The sequence below is a fragment of the Puma concolor genome, chromosome C1, assembly GCF_028749965.1.
Source record: "Puma concolor isolate L17-30 chromosome C1, mPumCon1.1.hap2, whole genome shotgun sequence".
Classification (NCBI taxonomy): domain Eukaryota; kingdom Metazoa; phylum Chordata; class Mammalia; order Carnivora; family Felidae; genus Puma; species Puma concolor.
In genome coordinates, this window is record NC_141674.1 from 76,122,046 (window position 1) to 76,145,660 (window position 23,615).

Genomic DNA, 23,615 nt, shown 5'->3' on the forward strand with positions numbered 1-23,615 from the left:
AACACAAATTTGCCCAAATGGAAAGCCAATTTTCAGATCGCAAAGTTTTATAACTGTTCTTTGCTTAACTACAAAGGAGTTCATTTTGTCAGTCTCCCCTATCTCTACTGACCAGAAGGAAATCAGAGCATCCAGACTTCTCTGCTTTCAAAGTAAAAGGCTGGGGGCCTCCTGTTTTTCTGTCATAGTTGATTGTCCCCTATTGTTCTTTAATCCCCAGTCCTTGGGGGGGAGGGGCGGGTATTCCCTTATATGTCCCTCACTAGGAACCTCCCAGAGGGAGCTCTTATTTGAGAAAGGCAATTCTTAGTGTTGTGTGTCCTCTCCTAATCTTCCAGAATACGTGTTTTGAGATTATTTTGGAATTGACTTTGTAAGTGAAAGTGAACACGTCTTGTGTCCTGCCACTGGGGAGAGAAAATGTTTTTGGGGGGGGGGGGGTAGGTGATGCCAGTTTTATAAAACCCATTAGCCTCGCAAGCTGGAGGAGCCACTGACCCCACAGCCCATGTCAGCACAGGTCGGTCAGCATTACTCCGGCAATCAGAGTTCTGCCTGTTTTTAAGCTGCCTAATGTGGACTATTTATTCTGTTAGAACAAGCATTGTCATTTAGTATTTTCACATTTCATTTTTCTAACTGGTGCTTTTGTTTGGGGCTGAGGAGGAAGAAAGGCGATAACTTTTGCTGTAGTTTCTAAAATTAGTTTGAGTGATTTGGTTTTAGCCTCGGTACAGAAACCGAGCTACATTCTGTTGTTTTTTTTTACTTGGCAGCAGTCACTTCACTCGGAGATGACAAGCTGTCATTGTAAGAGCTGTCGTTACATTTCCGTCTTCTCAGCAAAATACTCCTCTGGTGTAGGTAAATAAATGTTAATGAAATTTGTTAATAAAACATGTTGAAAAGCGTTCACCTCCACTGCATCAAAGAAATGCAAAATAAAGAAACAATAAAATAACTTAGAATGGAATTAGCATAGTTTTGTGTTTTGGGGTTTTTTTGTTTTTGTTTTTTTTAATGATGATGACCACATCTGGTGAGGGTGCTACTCATATATTGTTTATAGAAAAGAAAATCAGTGTATTTCTTGAGAAACAATTGGTTGTTATATATCAGAGGCCTTCAAATGTTTATGCCCTCTGGCTCATTACTCTCACTTTTAGAGATCTATGCAAAGGAAATCATATGAACAGAGTACAGGGATATTTGCAGTATTATTAGTAAAGGGGGAAAAAGGGAAAATCCAAGATTCAGTAAGGAAATATTTTTTTTAACTATGACATACATATGTACTATTACACTCCTAAGAAAAATGATGTTGGGCTCCTTGGGTGGTTCAGTCAGTTAAGTGTCTGACTCTTGATTTTGGCTCAGGTCATGATCTCAAGGTTCGTGAGATTAAGATTGAGTCTCTCTGTCACCACAGACCTCTCTCTCTCTGCTACTCCCCTGAATGCTGTCTGTCTCTCAAAATAAATAGGGGCCACCTGCATGGCTCAGTCTGTTGGGTGTCTGACTTCAGCTCAGGTCATGAATGATCTCACGGTTCATGGGTTTAAGCCCTGCATCAGGCTCTGTGCAGCCTGCTTGGGATTCTCTCTCTCTCTCTCTCTCTCTCTCTCTCTCTCCCTCTCCCTCCCTCCCACCCCCTCCACTCACACTTTCTCTCTCAAAATAAATGAATAAGCTTAAAAATTTATAAATAAATAAACTTTATTATAAAAACAAAAACAAAAATGATGTTCAGGGACATGCCTGGCTGGCTCATTCGGTAAGAGCATGTGACTCTTGATCTTGGGGTTGTGAGATCAAGCCCCACATTGAGAATAGAGACAACTTCAAAATAAAATCTTTTTTTAAAATGCTGTTTAGAGAAACTGTGACAACACTGAGAAAGCCTATGATAAATAATAGGCAAAAATGTTGTGCCATTGAATTTTACAATGGCATAGTTTGTGTAAAACTAGCAGGCCAGCAAACAACAACAACAAAACAAAAACAGTGGCAACAAAAACTGGAGAGAGAAACTATCCCAAATATTGGCTCCCCCCACCCCACCATGTTTCCTCTTTTTTCTATAAGAAACATGGATATTTTCAATGGGTTTTTTCAATGGGATTTTTCTATTATTTATAAAGTGAGTGGTACCTGAGATATAATGCTTATCTCATTCTCAAGTAAACATTTAATGTTCATATTTTATGCCTTGTAAATTGCTGTGGTGATGACATTAAATTGTAACTTGTGCTAGTCCCTGCGTCACTCCCTGGGTATTAGTCGATAACCTTTGCAAGAGATCAGAAGGTGATCTCTTTAACAACGCTCACTTTTTTAGTTACTTTTTGTATGTTTCATAAAGTTATTATAGATGTTGGAAATCTTAGAGCTGCATGAGCGGATAACTTGTCTTGCAGTCTGATGGGTAAAATGTAACAATATGTTTATGATTTCTCTTTAGGAATTTTTCAAATAGAAACTAATTGCAGAGTTTCCAGTTGACCACCATTCATAGGGTAAGACTAACATTCTGAATTGTGAACACATGGTAAAGATAATTACTCTTAACATTGGTAGCTTGGGGCAAATACTGACTACTTAGTATGTAAAAAGAGATTGTTATTTCGACTGACATTTTGAATAAAATCTTTTTTAGGTTTTTCAGCCAGTTAATAAACAGACAATTAAATCTCTGTACATTTTGGTAAAATGTCATCTTGCTATCCTTCGTTGGTCTTGTATGTTGCAAAATATATGTGTGTATGTTTGATATTTGTCATTTTTTTAAACCTTAAAGAGCTGAGAAATTTAATGTCAATGACAGGCTTAGACTCTGTAACTCCATGTCTATAGTTTTATGGGTTTTGTTCAAGGTAGTGTTTTTTATGCATGGAATCAATTTGCCATGTTTCCATAAGTAAACGATAGCCATGCTTTCCCAAATTACGTAAGTCAAAAATAAAAAAGTCCTATTCTCTGTTGCTTCCTAGAAACATCACTTATCTTTTATAATTGTGGCAAATTAATCTTAAATTAGTTCTGTGGCAGAGCTTTTGACTTTGACGTAATGACCAATGAATTTGTACACTGTATTAAGTAGCATGACTCTCTAGTATTGTGAATATGACAGATATCTTGAAAAGTGTATCGCCCAGCTCTGAACATATATAATCTAGGTTAAGGAGTGGTGAGGACAGTGCCTCTGTCCTCTAATGTATTGTGAACACCCTTCTTTTTATAGATGAAGGTATAGATCCTTTGATGTCTTCAGTATATCCACATAGCCCTGCTGATCTGCTGAGTTGACTGTGAGTTTTTAAAAGCTAACATGAGATCAGCTACTTCTCTCCTTAAGGCTCTTCAGTGTCTTTCCCATCACTCCTGGGCTGTTTCTTATCCAAACTCTGTGTATTGTCTGCAGGCCCTCTCACTCCTCTGCTTTCCCCAGGTTCCTGACATTCCAGCCTGGGGCCTCCTTTCTGATCACCCATTCATAAGCTTCTTCCTCCTTTTACTTGGAATGGTCTTCCCCAATATCATTGCATGGCTGGCTCCATTCAGGTCTAAAGAGGCCTTCCCTGTCTGCCCACTCTAAAGGAGCTCTAGGAGCACCTGGGCAGCTCAGTCAGTTGAGCGTCCAACGTCATGACCCTCAGGTCACAATCTCACTGTTCATGAGTTTGAGCCCCACATCGGGCTCGGGTTCACTGCTGTCAGCGCAGAGCCCCCTTCATATCCTCTGTCTCTCTCTCTCTCTCTCTCTCTCAAAAATAAACAAACATTTAAAAATGCTTTAAAAATAAATAAAGGAGTTCTATATTCTTCATGGCATTTCTGATTTTATTATGGTTGTCTGTTTGGTTGCCTCTCTTCCCTTTTTCCTCAGTAAGGTCTCTGAGAGCAGGGATCTTTCTGTCTTGCATATCTATATTTCCTGAACCCTCTGAACTCCCCTGGGCACATAATAGGCATTCTACAGACTAAAATCCTGACCTCTCTTTGAGAAATGCTGCTGTTAAGATATTTCACCCATTCTCTTTGGGTATTTTCTTTATATAGAATCAGATGTAGTACGTACTAGGTTTAGCCGTCATCCCACCCATTTGATACTGGTGACAGCATGACATGGTGGTGCTGACTTTCAACTATGCGTGTCTTCTGTCCACAACAGGACTGTAAATCCCATGAAAGCAGAAACAAGGTCTCATATTTTCTCGGTATGCTTTTGTAGTCCTAGCCTCCATAACTGAGTGCATATAAATGTTAAGTTTAGAGAAAGGGTTAAGACTAGTGGCTTAATCATATTTTTAGCTTTTCTAGAGCACACTGGTTTGTCCCAAAGCAAAAAAAAAAAAAAAAAAAAAAAAAAAAAATCATTTTGATTTATAGTTAAAAATATATATATAACAAAGAAATATTCTGGACTCCATTTGCAAATTCATGTTATGAAACCCTGTTTATTTTGTTAGGCAGAGCCTATTATTTAAATTTTTTTTTTCAACGTTTATTTATTTTTGGGACAGAGAGAGACAGAGCATGAACGGGGGAGGGGCAGAGAGAGAGGGAGACACAGAATCGGAAACAGGCTCCAGGCTCCGAGCCATCAGCCCAGAGCCTGACGCGAGGCTCGAACTCACGGACCGCGAGATCGTGACCTGCCTGAAATCGGACGCTTAACCGACTGCGCCACCCAGGCGCCCCGGAAGAGCCTATTATTAATTAGGACAGGTGGCCAGAATCAATGCTCTCAACCTCCCAGCTCTTTTGAAATTAGGAAATGTGACCATAATTCCATGCCCTGGAGAAGCAATTTAAACACCTCTAAACTTTAGGTTTCTTTCTTGTAAAGAGTTGCACTCTGATCTCCATGGTTTCCTCCTGGATTAAATAGCCCATGTGACTCAGCTCTTGTGAAAGTAAGTAACCAGTGGAAAAGCAATTGTAATGGTGATCTCAGCTATCAGCCAGACATTCAAAAGGAGAGCATGTAGATTCACAAGAGCCAAACTGCATGTTTACTGTGGGTGGTGGGAGGGGGAGGCAAGAAGACATTTTTATTAACAATGAAGATGGTGGAGAAAGGTCTGAGGTGGCCTTCTGTTTACACATCCTAAGAATTATGTAGCCACTGGTGGCTTATGTGCTAGTGTTAATATTATAATGTGACTGCAACTTCTTTCATTTTAAATGGATTCTAGAGAATTTGGTAGCTTACTGAACTCATCAAAGAATTGAGATGTCTTTTCCTAAAAGGACAGTCGCCATCTACGTTAAATAAATCATGTGTTCTGTAACTGTTAGAAACAAGGAAAAGTAAAGCCACGTTTTACTTTTTTAAGTTCAGAACAACTCAGATTTAATAAGGAGTTCTAGAGTTACTGTTTTTTATTTATTGTTGTTATTATTTATTGTTATTGTTACTTGTTTTTTAAGTTCAGAACAACTCAGATTTAATAAGGAGTTCTAGAGTTATTACCATGGTGTTGTCATATTCAGCAAGTGTCTTCTGGGGCTTCAGATAATTAATTTTCCTAGGATTTAGAATATTATTTACGATTGTTTCAGAGACTCATTGCCACTGTACAGCTTTTGGTAAGAAGCTGCAGAACGCTAGTTACGCAGCACATTTTTCCTTTGGTTTCTCTGTGTTATCAACCATGATGTCAGACTCTTTCCTTGAATTTCTGTGCTCCAGAAACACCGCGTTTCTCTTTTATCTCACTGACCCTGCTTCTTTCTCCCCCTTTGTTCCTCTTGGTCTGAGAGTTCTTCCTCATTGGATTTATTATCTAGGAAAGAGATTTTGTTCTTCATTCACTCAGTTCTTTCTCTCAAAGAGTTAATTCACTTCTATGGCGTATCTACTACTTAAATATTCTTGAGTCCCTATGGTGAATTAAAGATGTCTGTAAATGATCCAGTTGGGGTCTGTTACCCTTCCCTTTAAAAATCTGGGCTGGCCCTGTTACCCTTTTTGAGCACTCAAACATGGCAGAGATGGTGTGGAGTTATTTCTAAGGCTGGAATTTAAGGAAGTGTGTAGCTTCTGCTATTGTGTGCTTGCAGTGTTCCTTAGAACTTAGCTGCCTTGCTGTGGGGCAGCCTAAACAGCCATATGGAGTAGTGGCCGGGCCTCTGGTCATTAGCCTAAGCTGAGCTGTAGACCAGCAGACAACCCAAATGCCAGTCCTGTGACTGAGGCGTTTTAGAACTTACAGCCCTCCCAGCATTCCAGTCAACACCATGTGAAACAGAAGAACTGCTTCATCATCCCACAGAATCATGAGAAATGATAAATGGTTGTTTTAGCCACGAAGTTTCGGATTTTTTTTTTTTTTTTTTGGCATAGCAGTAAAGAACTGAAACAAAAATTTATACCCAGAAGTGAGGTGCTGCCGTGACAAAACATCTGGCATTGGCTTTGAGACCAGGTGACAGTGAAGGTCTGAAGGGAAGTAAGACAACTATTAATGGTAGCTGGTAGGGCGATGAAGAAATTGCTTTTTGAGGATATAAAACAGTACCCTTGTTTCATACTGACAGGAAAACCGACAAGACTTGTATCTCCAATAACACGGAAGATGGAAAATGAACCCAATGGATTTGTATATCCAGCTTAGGGGATTTTCTAGCAGAATGTTGGAAGCGTCAAATGACTTTTTTAACCACTCATGACCAAAGTATTGCAAAAGAGAGATGAATTAAAGAAGAAACTGTTCAGATTTTAAGTAGACTTTAGAGGATGTGTTTCCAATCCAGAATTTTCTAGGGTTGTAAATAAAACTGTTTCTCATTCCCTGCTTCTCGACTCAGTGAAAAGGTACTCAAAGTAAGAAATGGCCTCAGGTGGAAAGAACAGATCCAGAGCAATACTGCCAATAAAACTTAATCTCAAGGTACAAATGAAAGCAAGGGCATAGCGGCAAGACCCTATATTATGACTTCTAAAAGATGTAAGTCTGTGCCTCCTGGGGCTTCTTAACTAGATAACAGGGCTTCCAAGGACCTTAAGAATGTTGTCCCACAGCCTCCTCTACTTAATTTAGACGACAAGATCCTGGACTTCAAGCCTGAACTCGATACCAGAGTTGGACGAAATTTTTAGGGGCTTGGAAGAGAGTGAGTGTGCTTTGCATGTAGGAGGACTTCACAACGTTTGTGGGCAGAGAGACCAGGGAAGGTTAAGCAGAGCTGCCCATCCTTTGCCACCCCTCCCATTGAGAAGTGACGTTTCCCATTCCCTGGAATCTGGGCTGGATCTATGGCTCCTTTGGCTGATAGAGTGGAGTGGATGTGACACCGTAGCTTTGAGAGCCAGGCCATAAAAGAACTGCAATTTTTCACCTTCGTGCTTGGGATGCACCATCTTGGAACCCAACCACCGTCTATGTGAGGACCCTGAAACAGCCATGAGGAGTCTCACTGAAAGTGCCAGCCAGCAGGCAGCTCCAGCTACCCCGCCTGATGAATGAGAACATTCTGGACCTTCCAGCCACTTTGTGCCAGCCAGTACCATGAAGTGAAAGAACCACCCACAGAATCATGAGAAATAAAACACTATTGTTTTTTTAAGCTGTTAGGCTTTAGAATATGCAGAAGAGTTAGCCCAAATCCTTCCTGTCTACATGTGGCTGTGTTCTAGTCTCTCTCAGGAAATGCCCAATTACCTTAGATATACCCTGCCTAACATCTGACCATATTATTTCCTGCCTTCTGATATGTTCAATTTTTTATTGTACAAATATTTGTCATACACCACATGCTAGAAACTGTGGAGGATACTGTAATACCATAGACTCAAAATGTGAATCCATTTGACTCCTGCTTCTCCATGGACCCCTCTGTTTGATGTTGCTAAATGGTGTTGAATTTTCATTTACAGTGGCAATTTCATTCATTGCTTTCTTTCCAGTGCATTGCAAAATTTTCCCTCATTGCTTCCAGCCTACGCAATTTAAATACCTTTTGGCTGGGTTCTGTTGTTTCTGATTCCTCTTCAAATCCACCCTGCAAATCTCTATAGCTCAATGACTCTCTGACCTACTGCTTCGCACACCTGGGGTCTCAGGTCTCTGAAGAGTTTGTGGAGTTGCTGGTAGCTGTTACTCATAGTCTGCAGAGAGGGGGAGGCACTCTAGATACCTAGTGAAACTTCCAGGAAGGGTTAAAAGGACAGTACTTTCCCCAGGTATTTCATTGTCAGTCTGTCTGGTGAGCTTTCTCCTCCTGGGGAAATTTGGAGAAAACAAACAAACAAAAAGTACTGATCTCAGCTAGACCAGTTGAATTGCTTGACCAATCATAGGAGAAGGGCTTGGATTTGAGTTTTTGTTTTTGTTTTACAGAGAGAGTGCACACAAGTGGGGGAGAAGGGCAGAGGGAGAAAGACAGAGACAGAACCTCAAGCCAGCTTCACACTCAGAATGGACTCCCCCCACCCCCCACCTCCCGCCAGGACTCAATCCCACCACCCTGGGATCATGACCTGAGCTGAAATCAGGAGTCAGATGCTCAACCGACTGAGCCACCCAAGTGTCCCTGGATTTGAGGTTTTTTAAACTGCTCCAGGTTGTTCTAATGTGAAGCCAAAACTGAAAACCACTGTCTTAGATTCTCAAAAAATGGTTACTCTACCTACTGGAAGCATCGACATTAACTAGAAATTTGTTAGACACATTCTTGAGGACTACGTCAGACCTAATGAATCAGAAACTCTGAGGGTGGGACCTACCACTCTGCGATTTAATACGCTCTCCAATGATTTTTATGAGCATTAATGTTGAAGATACACTTTACTATGTAAATCTTAATTCCTTCTAGGAAGTCTCAAAACTACAACTAAATTTGGAAAGGGTGTTTGTCACTTGAAAATTACTCCACTGACAAGATCTGAAGCAACTGGTAAGGGACATAAGCTGGCATATCATGTGTCTTGGTAGTGATCATTTAAGTACTTGAGAAATGCTGAACAATCATCAGATCTCTGAAGAACGGTTCAAGGGGTTATTTAGTCTGAAGAAATGGAACAAATTATCGGGGGTACTGACACACTATTTCCCAGAGGAGAGAGCTCCAAGAGGTGAATTTAAATTTCAGTTGGATATACGTTAGACCCAAGAAACCTCTTGTTGAGAAGTAGTACTAAACATTTTGAAGGGATATAAGGCAATCTCTAAATCAATTTGCAGTTAGAGCAGAGAGAAACCCCATTTTGAATTGTTTGGTTATATCCTGCCTGGGGTCAGAGACAGAGATCTTTGAAGTAGTGTCCAGTTCTCTGCATAGAATGACTCTAAATACCATCTGATCATCATTTGTTTATTTTTTCACTGGTTATTTTGGAAAAGCTTTCAAAGTAAAATAAGGACTAGTGGGAAGACAAGATGCCTAACTTGAGTGTTTTTGTTTCAATCCTAGAGACTTTGGGGTGAGATTGTCAAATGAATTCATGTGCTTTGAAAAGCTTTTATGATTTCTTAATGAGGTTTAAAAGCTAAAGGAATGGGATTAGGACCACAAAATCCTTTACTCTTAACATTGTGTCTTTGAACTGATTTAGTGCATTTGTATATTAGAAATAGAGATCTGATTTAGATTGAATCCTCATTGTTTGCAAAAATATGGTCTGGAAAAAATTTCCTAGACACACAAACAGAATTAAATTTTGTAATGACAAAGGACAGCTATGCTCTAGCTCTCGAGTTAAAAACTTCCGTTAGAAAAAGTTAACATCATTTAATATATAGGAATGCTTGAGACTTTTCATGCATCATTAGATTTGGATGCTATCTATTTATACATTGAATCTTAGTTCAGTGGAAAATGTTTGGTAGAAAAAGTTCAGCTGAGAAAGTAGATTATATATTATGTTATAGGGGACATTGCAGGAAACTGTACATTTACATCTTTTGTTTTTCAAAAGACTAAAATAGAACCAAGTTACAATGCAATTGTTGGGGTAAATTGATGTCTTAGTCTGTTTGGGCTGCTATAACAAATTACCATGGACTGGGTGACCTAAACAGCAGACATATTTATTTTTCAGTTCCTAGAGACTGGGAAGTTCAAGATCAAGGCACTGCTCAGGCAGATGTTGGTTTGTTTGTTTTTTTTTTTTTAATTTTTGTAATGTTTATTCATTTTTGAGAGAGAGAGAGACAGAGCATGAGGGAGGGAGGGGCAGAGAGAAAGGGAGACAGAATCCAGAGCAGCTCCAGGCTCTGAGCTGTCAGCACAGAGCCCGATGCAGGGCTTGAACCCACAGACTGTGAGATCATGACCTGAGCTGAAGTTGGCCGTTTAACCAATGGTGCATCCAGGTGCACCTAGGCACTGGCAGATTCTAATGAGATCTTACTTCCTAGTTAATAGGTGCCACCTTCTTGCTGTGTCCTCAAATGGTGGAAGGGGCAAGAGAGCCCTGTGGGGTCCATTTTATAAAGGCACTAATCCCACCCTCATGACCTAAGGCTTCACCTCCTAATACTATCACTTTGGGGGTTAGGATTTCAAAATATGTATTTTAGGGGGACAAAATATTTAGTCCACTGCAATTGGGGAAAAGAGATAAATATTTAGCTATTTCTTTAATCTTTGAGAGAACTGAGTGGCACAGTTAATTGGATTTAATGACAATGTGATCTTGTTTCCAGTGTGGACGAGGCTTGAGATTTGAGTCTGAAGACCTCCATTCTAACTGGAACTATTTCTTGCCAGTTTTGTCGCTTTGGACAGGATAACTCCTCTGGGCCTGCTTTATTTCCATGTTTTAAAATGTGAAGACTAATAATATATCTAATGGTTTATTATATGAAACAAATTAACGTAAATGAAAGTGCTTTGAAAGTAGAAAGACAGATATTAGATTTTAAACAGTATATTTTTATTTGCTCTTATTGACAAGGAACCCCTCAATGAAAATCTGAGTTAGGTGATTAGAGGGAAAATTTATAGTTCTTAAAAAGGCAAACAGGAAAAAATTCTTTACTAATAAATTTAAGTTAGTATAAATATAGTAAACCTGTAGTTAGTTGTGGTTCTCTAATGGATTAGTTATAGTAGTTTCTCATATTGATTATTTTAAAATATGTGTTTTAAAATAGTACTATAGTTGGAGGTTTGTGACTCTGTTTCATAGAAATACTGTGTTTAAAGTAGAAAATGTGTTTACAATATTTAAAGGAAACTGTGTTGTATCATAAATATCGGGATGGCTGAGAAGCACTCTGGAATTATGTAATATATTCTTTCCGGATATATTATAGACCCAGTGCAATGGAAGAATATGTAAAATGTTTCACACCTCAAATATTTTATCATGCTTGCTGCACATAAATGCAGGTGTGTATCATATGTTGTAAGCCTTTTAAAAATGAATTGTGAATGAGAAACTCATACTCCGTTGGTCGTATCTAATTATGAATTAGTCACAGCTAGATTGTCGTACACACTAACTCTGCTTTCTGGCCTGCAAAATAATTTGATACGGGATGGCAGTTATAAAGTAGGCTTTGCACACGGATTGGTAAATCCAAAGTAAATTTCAGACATGTCCAACTTTTTGATCTTTGAAAATGACGAGATCACAAGAGTATTACTGAAAATATCTTAAATGCAATTTGGAGTTAGTACACTGAGCTGGGTTTCAAGTACTTGATAAACCCAAAAAGGATTGTATCTTTGGGACAACTATATAAACATTCCCAGCAGCTCTTCAGAAGTTCCATAGGCAATTTTCATACCAAATTAAAATTTTTATATGTTTTAGAATATCCTCATATTTCAAACTGATTGATATATATGTAATTTAAATTATTGCAAGTGATTGTTTGAAGTAGATGCTAAGAATGGCTTTTATTAACCTACAAGGTTAAAAAAAGCTAATATAAAGGGTAGCTACATTTAATAATATAACTTCAGAGAATTTCAGCAAATTTCTGAGCTGTGTCTTCAAAAGTTGTTAACTTGTGACTATTTCTAATGAAATCTAATGAAATCGGGCTAAATTTGAAGAGCACCGAGTCTTATTTGGAGAGATGTGTGGTTTTAAATTAGGATGCAGAAACTACATGGTTTGACAGGCCATCTGATAAATGCAAATAAGACCAACTGTGTATGAGGACTGAATGAGAGAAATTAACATATGTAGGCTGCTTGGAAAAGCTAAGTGTTCATCTAAGTGATGTAAATATGGCATTTTAAAATACATTAACATCCAAGTTTCTGTGGAAACTTCTCTGTAACCTAAAGGAATTCAGGAGCTGAGTATGATCTCATATATGGGTGGGGTCCTGTCTATATATACCTTGCCAAAATGTCCTCTAGTGTGAAAAGTAAACTGATCTATGAAAATCTATTTGCCATATCGTGTCTTATGATGGAGAGGGTCTCTGAAGACAGTGTTTCCAATTTTGTTTGAAATACTGCAGCTATTATAAGATATCTGTGCTTTCTCACAGAATGAAGACAAACACAGAGATGGTGTGTCTAAGAAATTTCAAAAGGTGTCGGCCTCCTGATTGAAGCACAGTCAACTTATTGGATTCCTTTTTTTTTTCATCCAGTAAGTGTAAATATTTAAAGTACTTTATTTTGGTCAATGTTGACTTGTGTTCTTTGTTGAATGAATAACCGCTGTCTGAATACCCTTATCTCTATTTGTGTTTATATTCTTTTGCAATTTCAGTCTCATGTCTTAAATGAATTTAACTTTCAGGACCTTTAAGGGGACAAATTCAGCCATAAACTTTGAGGCTGGCGGTGTCCTTAGAGACAATTTGGTTCATTCTCTTTATCCATTAAAAAACCATGCTGCTGTGATTTTTTTCTTCTTTTTTCTTACTAGATATGTTATTAGACCCAAATGTTTCCTTTTTATTTCTCGTACTCTGTGCCATTTTATAGGTTGTCCGGATTTTACTAATTAGCAATTTTTTAAACAATTGATTTATATAAGGTTGAACGTTACATAAATCATTTCTGTAAGGAACATTGCCTGAATACTTTTTAATGTGAAAATGGAAAATCTACCTCTTGTTTTTCTGAGGCAAAAAATAATATAGTAATAGAGTATACTCTTACTTATTTATCCTATTAGTTACTTGCCATCAAAACATTAACCACGAGTGAGAATCCCCCCATAGTAGCATGTTCTGAGTTTTTCTTCCCTATCCCGTGTTAAGCCACTAGTGTTGGTTCATCAGCTTTTAAATACTCTAAGTTGGACATGAACTTAAGTTACAAAGCAAGAGCTTGGGGGGAAAGGAGATAATGCATTAACTCACAGTTTGTTTTGAATGTAGAACTGGTAGATCCCTCTAATCCTAAGGGATAACTACGTAAAGCAGTGCTTGCTCAAAAGAGGTTCCCCATGGTGGTTGAAACACAACTCTTAGGCTGTAACTGATGCGCCAGGTGTGGGACAGGATGTGGAAAAGAGCTTACTCAGACCATTTGGAAGGCATAAAATATGGCTTCTGGTTTTTAATAGCTTGGGATGGAGTCAAGATCCAGGAGGAAACTAGATAGTTGCTTCACAATCTGCCCTAAATACCTTTATAGATCCAGTCTGGCTATCACCAAATGGTCTCTCATCTGAAGGACTTTATAGTGCACAGTTGGGATGGCCTAAGGTTTCAAATGAAACCAGAAGACATTTATATCCTTTGATCAGCCCTGCCTCCCAGATTTGGTCCCTGAGCTAGATCCTACTTGGGTACCTACAAGCATTAGAGTTAAATGCTTATTTTGGATACTCCCTTCAGTGGTTTTTCTTTTTATTTTCCTCTCCCAGTTTCCGTACTCCTACAAGGGAAAGTCATGATTACGCTAACAGAGCTGAAATGTTTAGCAGACGCCCAGTCATCTTATCACATCCTAAAACCATGGTGGGACGTCTTCTGGTATTACATTACCCTGATCATGCTGCTGGTGGCCGTGCTGGCCGGAGCTCTCCAGCTTACACAGAGCAGGGTTCTGTGCTGTCTTCCATGTAAGGTGGAATTTGACAATCACTGTGCCGTGCCTTGGGACCTCCTGAAAGCCAGCGCAAACACATCCTCTGATCCTGGGACACCGCTCCCACTTCCCCTCAGAATCCAGAATGACCTCCACCGACAGCAGTACTCCTACATCGATGCTGTCTGTTACGAGAAACAGCTCCATTGGTTCGCCAAGTTTTTCCCCTACCTGGTGCTCTTGCACACACTCATCTTTGCAGCCTGCAGCAACTTTTGGCTTCACTACCCGAGTACCAGCTCCAGGCTCGAGCATTTTGTGGCCATCCTTCACAAGTGCTTCGACTCCCCGTGGACCACGCGTGCCCTGTCCGAAACAGTGGCCGAGCAGTCGGTGAGGCCCCTGACACTCTCCAAGTCCAAGGTTCTGCTTTCGTCCTCAGGGTGTTCAGCCGACGTCGATTCCAGCAAGCAGTCATTGCCCTACCCACAGCCTGGCTTGGAGTCGGCCAGCATAGAAAGCCCAACTTCTAGCGTCCTGGACAAGAAGGAGGGCGAACAGGCCAAAGCCATCTTTGAAAAAGTGAAAAGGTTCCGCATGCACGTGGAGCAGAAGGACATCATTTATAGAGTGTATCTGAAGCAGATCATAGTGAAAGTCATTTTGTTCATCCTCATCATAACTTATGTTCCATATTTCCTAACCTACATCACTCTGGAAATCGACTGTTCCATTGACGTGCAGGCTTTTACAGGATACAAGCGCTACCAGTGTGTCTACTCCTTGGCAGAAATATTTAAGGTCCTGGCTTCATTTTATGTCATTTTGGTTATACTTTACGGTCTCACCTCCTCTTACAGCTTGTGGTGGATGCTGAGGAGTTCTCTGAAGCAATATTCCTTTGAGGCGTTGAGAGAGAAAAGCAACTACAGCGATATCCCTGACGTCAAGAATGACTTCGCCTTCATCCTCCATCTGGCCGATCAATATGATCCTCTTTATTCCAAACGCTTCTCCATATTCCTCTCGGAGGTCAGTGAGAACAAACTAAAACAGATCAACCTCAATAACGAATGGACGGTTGAGAAACTGAAAAGTAAGCTTGTGAAAAATTCCCAGGACAAGGTAGAACTGCACCTTTTTATGCTAAATGGTCTTCCAGACAACGTCTTTGAGCTGACAGAAATCGAAGTGCTCAGCCTGGAGCTTATCCCGGAGGTCAAGCTGCCCTCCACAGTCTCGCAGCTGGTCAACCTCAAGGAGCTTCATGTGTACCATTCATCCCTGGTGGTAGACCATCCAGCGCTGGGCTTTCTGGAGGAGAATTTAAAAATCCTCCGCCTGAAATTTACTGAAATGGGGAAGATCCCACGCTGGGTATTTCACCTGAGGAATCTCAAAGAACTTTATCTGTCAGGCTGTGTTCTACCTGAGCAGTTGAGTACCATGCAATTGGAGGGCTTTCAGGACTTAAAAAACCTGAGGACCCTCTACTTGAAGAGCAGCCTCTCCCGGATCCCTCAAGTCATTACAGACCTCCTGCCTTCTCTGCAGAAGTTATCCCTTGATAATGAGGGAAGCAAGCTGGTTGTGTTGAACAACTTGAAAAAGATGGTCAATCTGAAAAGCCTAGAGCTTATCAGCTGTGACCTGGAACGCATCCCACACTCCATTTTCAGTCTGAACAATTTGCATGAGTTAGACCTAAAAGAAAATAACCTTAAAACCGTGGAAGAGATTATTAGCTTTCAGCATCTCCAGAACCTTTCCTGCTTAAAGTTGTGGCACAATAACATTGCTTATATTCCTGCCCAGATTGGGGCACTATCTAATCTAGAGCAGCTCTCTTTGAACCATAATAATATTGAGAATCTGCCCCTACAGCTTTTCCTATGCACCAAACTACATTATTTGGATCTAAGCTATAACCATCTGACCTTCATTCCAGAAGAAATCCAGTATCTGAGTAATTTGCAGTACTTTGCCGTGACCAACAACAATGTAAGTATATCTGTTCTTGCCTTCATTTAGCTGGTGTTTTGAGTGTCTGTTGTTGTAGCGTATAATGCGCGTAAAGAAAATGGATTTGTAGTCATACTAAGCATCCTCTGAGCCTGGCCCGTCTGCCACTTACGAGATATGTGACCGTGGGCAAATTACCAAAACACTGAGCATCAGTTTTTAATCTAACTGATAAGTTGTCATGGAGATTTTATAGAAGAAAAAATTATATTTATATTTATATTTATATTTATATTTATATTTATATTTATATTTATATTTATATTTATCTAGTTAAAGCACCAGTTCCTAGCACATAGTAATGCTCAACGAATGTTCTCTTTATTCTCTGTCCCCATTTTTCACATAAACATCACAGCTGAAGTATTTTAAACTAATTGTAACAGAACTTACTTTTCATTCTGGAAAGATCTTAAGTATTTAGGAAGCTTCATAAAAGTTTTTAGCTTTCCAAATCTGTCACAGGAGAAGAACTTTTTGTTAAAAATACTGGGATCATGAATTATTCATAAATCTTTTTTGTGATGCAGTAAGAAAAACTGGAAATCTACATGCATGTCTAGAAAGACAATTCCAAATGAAAGGCCTGGTTCTATAATGCAACACTAGGGCTTCTTAGAAGCTTTTTCCAGCATCCATACTTTAAAAATGAACCATAATTTGCAACAGTAAAGCCAAGTTAAGGAAAACTTGACTTCACTGAAACAAGAAAAAACAAAACAAATGACTAGTTTCCTAGGTTAAAATGTGAAGGAGGAAGAAAAAGAAAAAAAAAAAATCATGCTAGCCAAAAGGGCAAGAGAGTGATGGTAATGCCCCTATGGGAAGAAGAAAAATAATCTTTCAGAAATCAGGTCTGCCAAAAGACGAAAGCGGTCTTCCAGTAGTAGAAAATGGGAACTACTTCCTCCTACCCCACCCAAAAAAGGTACTATCTCTTAGACTTTTTGTAATTCGCATTTCATGCTAAATATAGCTACGAGCATGCTGTTGGCTAATAAACATATTAATCACCAGACATTATTTTCAAAAACCATGGATTGGAAAAACACCAAAAAGTTGAGGAATGAGAGCAAAATTCATGCCAATTTTTAGAAAATTGATTTGACTCATATATGCAAAAAGCTAGAGCCCATTCTAAAATAAATGAGAAATCTTCAGGTCTTTTTTTTTTTTTAATGTCTTTTTTTTTTTTTTAAGTTTATTCTGAGAGAGTGAGTGAGAAGGAGAGGGGCAGAGAGAGAGGGAGAGAGAGGATTCCAAGCACCCTCGAACTCACGAACCGTGAGATCATGACCTGAGCTGAAACCAGGAGTCAGACGCTCCATTGACTGAGCCACCCAGGCGCCCCTGAGAAATCTTAAGGACTTAAAGGATTAGGAGGCTGTAAAACTCCTTGAGGGTTGATCTAGATTAGCAGTGTTCATCAGAATTACCTGAAGGGCTTGTTAAAACACCGATTGCTGGACCCCACTCCCAGAGTTTCTGATTCAGCAGGTTTGGTGTGTAGGGTCCAAGAGTTTGCATTTCTACAAAATCCCAGATGAAGCTGATGCTGCTGGTGTGGTGACCATACTTTGAAAACTACAGGCCTAGAGATTTATCATTAGTGTTGTTTAATTATGCAGTAGATTAATATTAATATTTTGGCTATACTTTTCCATTGTTAAATCACAAAAAATCATTAATAATTATTTTGAAAGGCACTGGTTCCACTAGTTGTTGTATAGTTATATCACTACATGAATTTTTGAAAGTTGAAGCTGATTAAATTGTTAGCTGGCCATGAATTACTTAAATGTATAGGCAGGTTAATGTTTTTTCCTAGTTTAATGTAATAAAACCTTAAGACCATTGGTACTTTTGACACCAAGTTTATTGACTTCTTTACCATATGTGAAAGAAAAACTAGGTGTGAGTATCAGACACATTTTATTTTGAGTTAGGGAGGATACTTGGTTGACATGTAAAGTCTTATGGTGAAGGCAGTTTATGGCCAAAGTAGAATGATATCTTAGGCTGGGTTGTCTCAGAAGTCTAATAACCAGGGGCACCTGGGTGGCTCAGTCAGGTAAGCATCCAACTTTAGCTCAGGTCATGATCTCATGAGTTCAAGCTCTGCATCAGGCTCTGTGCTGACAGCTCAGAGCCTGGAGCCTGCTTCAGATTCTGTGTCTCTCTCTCTGACCCTTCCCCACTCATGCTGTCTGTCTGTCTGTCTGTCTCTCTCTCTCTCTCAAAAAAAAATTTTTTTTTTAAAGAAGTCTGATAATCAGCAATTGCTAAGCATCCCAGAGCCATAACAATGACCATGACACCTTTGAATGGTTGAAGGACACTGTCCTTAGAACTCTGAAGAGACTTATTTAATCAGGATATGGAGAAAGTGAAACTCACTCAGAAGACAGCAGCCAGAGAGATGAAAAGTTCTCTGATGGAACAGCCTAATAATAGGAAATATTGGGGAGGGAAGGGAAAAGAATAGTCCATGATATTGGTCTTTAAATATTTGGAACACTTAATAGAAAAGAAATCTTCTGGAAAGTAACCATGAGTGTTTGAACCAAGACAAGCAGGAAAAGATTTCTCATGTTTCCCGAAATCCTGTCCAAAAATTGAACCTTTGAGAAGGGAGAAATGACTTTTATTTTCTTCTTTTTTTCTAAGTTTATTTATTTATTTTAAGAGAGACAGAGAGAGAGAGAGAGAATGAGTGGGAGAGGAGCAGAAATAGAGAGAGAAGGAATCCCAAGCAGGCTCTGCACTGTCAGCACAGAGTCCAATGAGGGGCTCAGTCTCATGAACCATAAGGTCATGACCTGACCTGAAACCAAGAGTCAGATGCTTAACCAACTGAGCAACCCAGGTGCCCTGGTTTTCTTATGAATAAAACTGTCAGATATGGGTCGTCAACTACTTGGTAGGAATATTGTTAAAGGGAATCAGGGATTCATGCTTCAGTTTCAAGTTTCCTTCTAACTTTGAAATTCTTAAGATTCTATGAGGTAGACCAAAATATTTATTAAAATTAGAAAATAAAACATCAAATTGGATGCATAAATATTTAGGTATGCATAGTCTCAGAAATGTAGTTGATCTCTCCATTTGGAATAGAAGTTAGTAAAGATTCCTGAAGGAAGAGGTTTTAAAATACTCTTCTAAAAAGTTGGGGAGTATACCAGGTTCATGGATGGAGGCAACAAATACTCTCTGTGGTTTAGTAGAAAAGACATTTATTGAAATGTCATATTATCACTGAAAAGGCTGAATAATTGAGCTTGGAAAGCAATCAAGCATAGAATTAGATAGCCAAAAGGCCAAAATTATAGCACAAAAGCAAAATGGTGAGGATACCCTGCCGTTGACCATACCAGCACTGGGCACAGCATTGCCCCTGAAAATTAGATGCTGCTGCTAATGCACTCCTTGCCCTCCCACAAAATAGGTTCTTCATGGTTTCTGCTGCTTTGTGACAGGAGCCCCAATTTAAAGTCCAAGTCTGAGAGCTTATGAACGCCCACCCACACTCAAGCTGTAAGGGAGCTGGGAACACTAGAATCTGGTGTTGTCAGTCCCCCCAGTGGGAAGTGGACTCTGCTTCCCACCAAGATAAGGTAGGGAATTCTCCAGACATTGAAGATACTGGGCATCCCCCAAATGACAGACATTCCCAGAGAGGGCACTCTAGAGTTTCTTCCACAAGGTAGTAATCAGTGTTACCACACAGAACACTAAACACTTCTTTTTGTCATATTTTTTTGCTGCAGGATTCCTCAGAGCCTTTAGAATTTGAATATGCATTGTGCTTCTCTAAGAGAGACATGACATGCAACGTTTACCAAACGTATTTGAGCAAGATACTCTTAAATATTTTAGTTTTTTTTTTTTTTTTTAAATTTATTTCTTTTGAGAGAGAAGGAGGGAGCACAAGCAGGGGAGAGGCAGAGAGAGAGAGAGAGAGAGAGAGAGAGAAAGAGAGAGGAATCCAAAGTAGGCTCCACCCGGCCAGGGCACAGCCTAATGTGCAGCTCAAACCTGTGAACCATGAGATCATGACCTGAGCCAAAATCAGGAGTCAGATACTTAACCATCTGAGACACCCAAGCATCCCAAGATTTTATTTTGAAGTAATCTCTACACCCAGTGTAGGGCTCAAACTTCAACCCCAAGATCAAGAGTGCATGCTCTACTGACTGAATCAGTCAGGCGCCCCAAGATGTTCTTTTTTACAGTAACTCTTGAGAGGAGTGTTCCTGAGGACGGGGGGTGGGGGGGGGTGGGGAAATGTAAAAGGACAGAGGTCATGTGCAGAGGATTACAACAGGCAGGCTCAGATGCAATAAGAGATGAGAGCATTTAGAAGGTGCGTCAGAATGGAGAATGCTTTTAAGTTTGCGAGTCAAGTTCAAGTTTGAGTTCATTGGATTGTAGCTGGGGTCAGACTTGAACTGGTTCCTTCAAAAGAGGCTCTGATTGCAGCATTTAGAAGGGTTGGGAGAGTACAATCAAGAAATAAAACCCCATGAAAAGACTTAATCAGTTATGATTTAGAAGTAGGAATATAAATTAAACACAAGAAATGAAGATTTATATCTTAGAGGAACACCATGGGCCACTGAGTCGGCAAATTACAGCCTGGGACCAAAACCCACCCACCGCTTGAGCTAAGAATGCTTTTTAATTTTTTTTTAAGTTTATCTATTTATTTTGAGAGAGAAAGAGAGCACAAGCAGGGGGAGAGGCAGAGAGAAGAAGAGACAGAATCCTTAGCAGGCTCCACACTATCAGCGCAGAGGCAGACACAGGGCTCAAACTCACAAACTGTGAGATCATGACCTGAGCCAAGATCAAGAGTTAGACACAGGGTGCCTGGGTGGCTCAGTCGGTTAAGCCGCTGACTTTGGCTCAGGTCATGATCTCATGGTTTGTGGGTTTGAGGCCCGTTTTGGTCTCTGTGCTGACAGCTCAGAGCCTGGGGCCCCTGTTTTGGATTCTGTGTCTCCCTCCCTCTCTGCCCCTCCCCCACTCATGCTCTGTCTCTCTCTCCTTCAAAAATAAACATTAAAAAACAAAAGTCAGACGCTTAACCAGCTGTGCCACCCACGCAGGCCTGCTTTTTGAATTTTTATATAGCCTTGACCTACGTATGGTTTTTAAAATTTTTGAATGGTTGGGGGAAATTTTTTTTAAATAACATTTTGTCTCACATGAAAATTATATGAAATTCAAATCTCATATAATTTGTCCATATGAATAAATTCCATTTTTCTCATTCAGGGGCCTATACTACAAAAAATTTATACTCAGTTATTATATTTTGAATTTAATCACTGAAAAATGTATGAAATTTTTTCTGTCTTGTTGTAAAAGTATCTACATAATATTTTCAGTTTTGCCTTTTAACACAAAGCCTAAAATATTTACTGGCCTGCTCATGTAGAGAGAAACTTCTCCAACCTCTGCTCTAGTTATTACCCTCATTTTACCGAAACTGAAACTGACGCTCAGGATGATGTTCCTGAAGTCTGAAGCTCCTAGTGATGGAGCTAGGGTGGAAGGCAGGTGTTCCAGCGCCCGCTCTGGCGCATCACAGGTGCGTCAGACCAAATGCTGTTACGTGGGAAGCAGTGCTATGTGGGCACGGGGGATGGGAGGAGGGGAGGCAGCGTCTACCTCTAACCCAATGCCAAAGTGTGATTGCATTATGATGGTACCGAAGGTGATGGAGAAGCAAGGAAAAGGAGGACTTCATAGTTTCGCTCAAATCTTAAAAACCACTCCAATTTGCACCCAGGTCTTCCAATTTCGACATTTGTGAATTTAATGCATGTCTTTTCTTAGTGCAAAGACTTCTGGCTGGCAGTAGAAATTCCTTCAGAAAATCGTTTATGCGGTAGTACTCGTTTTTGACATCACTCCTTAGAAATGGAAATATTTCATTTCTGTTTCCTGAAACAATTGGATTTTATGGATTTGGTTAGCATGCTCTGAGATGATGTGTCAATGGCCAGGGAAAAAAACGGGGGGTGGGGGGGGGGGAATCTGACATTGAGATGGATTCTGAAATAAGGTCTCAGCCTCTGGAAACAGGGGAGTACTCATTGTCGGTGTCCACAATAGACACAGGAGGAGGACCTTCCTTCCCTGGATGTTCTGGGGGCTCTACTACATTTTGTTAAAGATACTTTGTTGCTGGAGAATTCTAGGATGTAGCTATTCATTTCTGTCTTTTTTTCAGTTGATTTCATAGCTCTGTGTGTGTGTGTGTGTGTGTGTGTGTGTGTGTGTGTATTATAGTTCTATAAAAACATTCTGTTTATAAAGTTTATCATCTCCCTGATACCCTGAAAACATTTCTTATGATCTTATAAAAGAAATCAGTAGTCCATTAGGGTAATTTTTTCGTTTTTGGCTTGTGTATATTGTCTAGTAAAGAGCATGTTACATGAATTCAGTATAAAGAAAGGCTATCTAACATTTTTTATAAAATGAATTGGCCCAGGAAAAATATTTTTGGTGTTTTTGTAAGTTTCAGGGCAAACTGTTTTTAAAGGTTTGTGAGTAGATTTTTTTTTCAGTATAAAATTGCTTAATTGAAAGAAAGTCTTGAGTCTCTTAACACAGCTCCCCAGCCTCCTTTAACATAATTCAAGTCAGGCAGGTGAATAAGGGTCTTGTGCCTCAGTTGGACGCTGACTCTGAGAGAAAGTCCCTGAGGTGGACACTTGGCACTCAGGAAGCAGCACCACTAACCACAGCTCTTGACTCACTTTCATGACAGCAGCACAGCTGAGAGGCCTCTGATGAGGGCCTGGCCCAGTAGCTCACTCCCATCACATTGTGAAATCCTCCTCCGGTCTTTGAGGGCTGAGAAGTCACTAAAAATGACAAATTTAGAGATTTGAATGTGTGTTTCTTTTGAGAGAGAGGGTGAGCGGGGGAGGGACAGAGAGTAAATCCCAAGCAGGCTCCATGCTCAACCCAGAGCCAGCCGCAAGGCTCGATCTCACACCTGTGAGATCACGACAGCAAGATCATGACCTGAGCCAGTCTCGAGAGTCTGATGCTTAACCGAGCCACCCAGGTGCCCCACAGATTCAGAAATTTGAAAGAAGATTTGGTGAGAACATGGTAGTGTGCTGATAGCCAGGCAGGGCAGTGATGGCAATGGCTTCAGGGTATTTATTCAGTGGAAAGGAATCCAACAAAACAAGGTACTTGCTGGGGATCTGGAAGCTGACTGAAGAAGGGAGATGGGGGAGTCCCTGATACAGCCCTGAGCAGGACACTCCTTCCCAGCAGAGACTAATTATTCACAAAATTGTCTAGTATTTCCTACCTATTAGTCCAGTGCTACTCAAATGGGGGCACTTTGCCCCACAAGAGACTTGTCTGAAGACATTTTTTATTATCATGGCTGAGGAGGGGCATAGTCCTGGCATCTAGTAGGCAGAGGCCCGGGATGCTGCTAAACAGTGTATAATACACAGGGCACCCCCCACAAAAGGAATTATCCCACCCAAATTGTCAACGTTGCAGGTTGAAAAATCCTGCATTAGACCAAGGTCCTTAAAGACTCATCTGTCTTCTCAGCACTTTAACCCCAAGACCTAACTGGGGGCCTGGCACAAAAGGAG

At 40.1% G+C, this 23,615-nt stretch overlaps 1 protein-coding gene across 14 annotated transcripts in view; it reads left to right on the forward strand.

Moving 5' to 3' along the window:
- The first annotated feature begins 2,497 nt into the window (after positions 1 to 2,497).
- LRRC8B (leucine rich repeat containing 8 VRAC subunit B) overlaps positions 2,498 to 23,615 on the forward strand; it is a 54,927-nt gene continuing 33,809 nt past the window's right edge. For 7 of the 14 annotated variants that reach the window (XR_015254860.1, XR_015254861.1, XR_015254856.1 and 4 more), the window contains exons 1-4: positions 5,304 to 8,901; positions 12,459 to 12,562; positions 13,793 to 15,957; positions 21,419 to 21,571. Coding sequence is in view for 6 of the 14 variants with exons in the window: in XM_086717478.1 (XP_086573604.1) it covers positions 13,819 to 15,957; positions 21,419 to 21,571 (2,292 nt within the window). In the remaining 8 variants the exon portion in view is untranslated. Of the gene's footprint in view, positions 2,517 to 5,302; positions 8,902 to 11,321; positions 11,341 to 12,458; positions 12,563 to 13,792; positions 15,958 to 21,418; positions 21,572 to 23,571; positions 23,608 to 23,615 lie in introns of those variants that run through there. The other 7 variants (XM_086717478.1, XM_086717480.1, XM_086717476.1 and 4 more) reach the window with 7 other exon arrangements.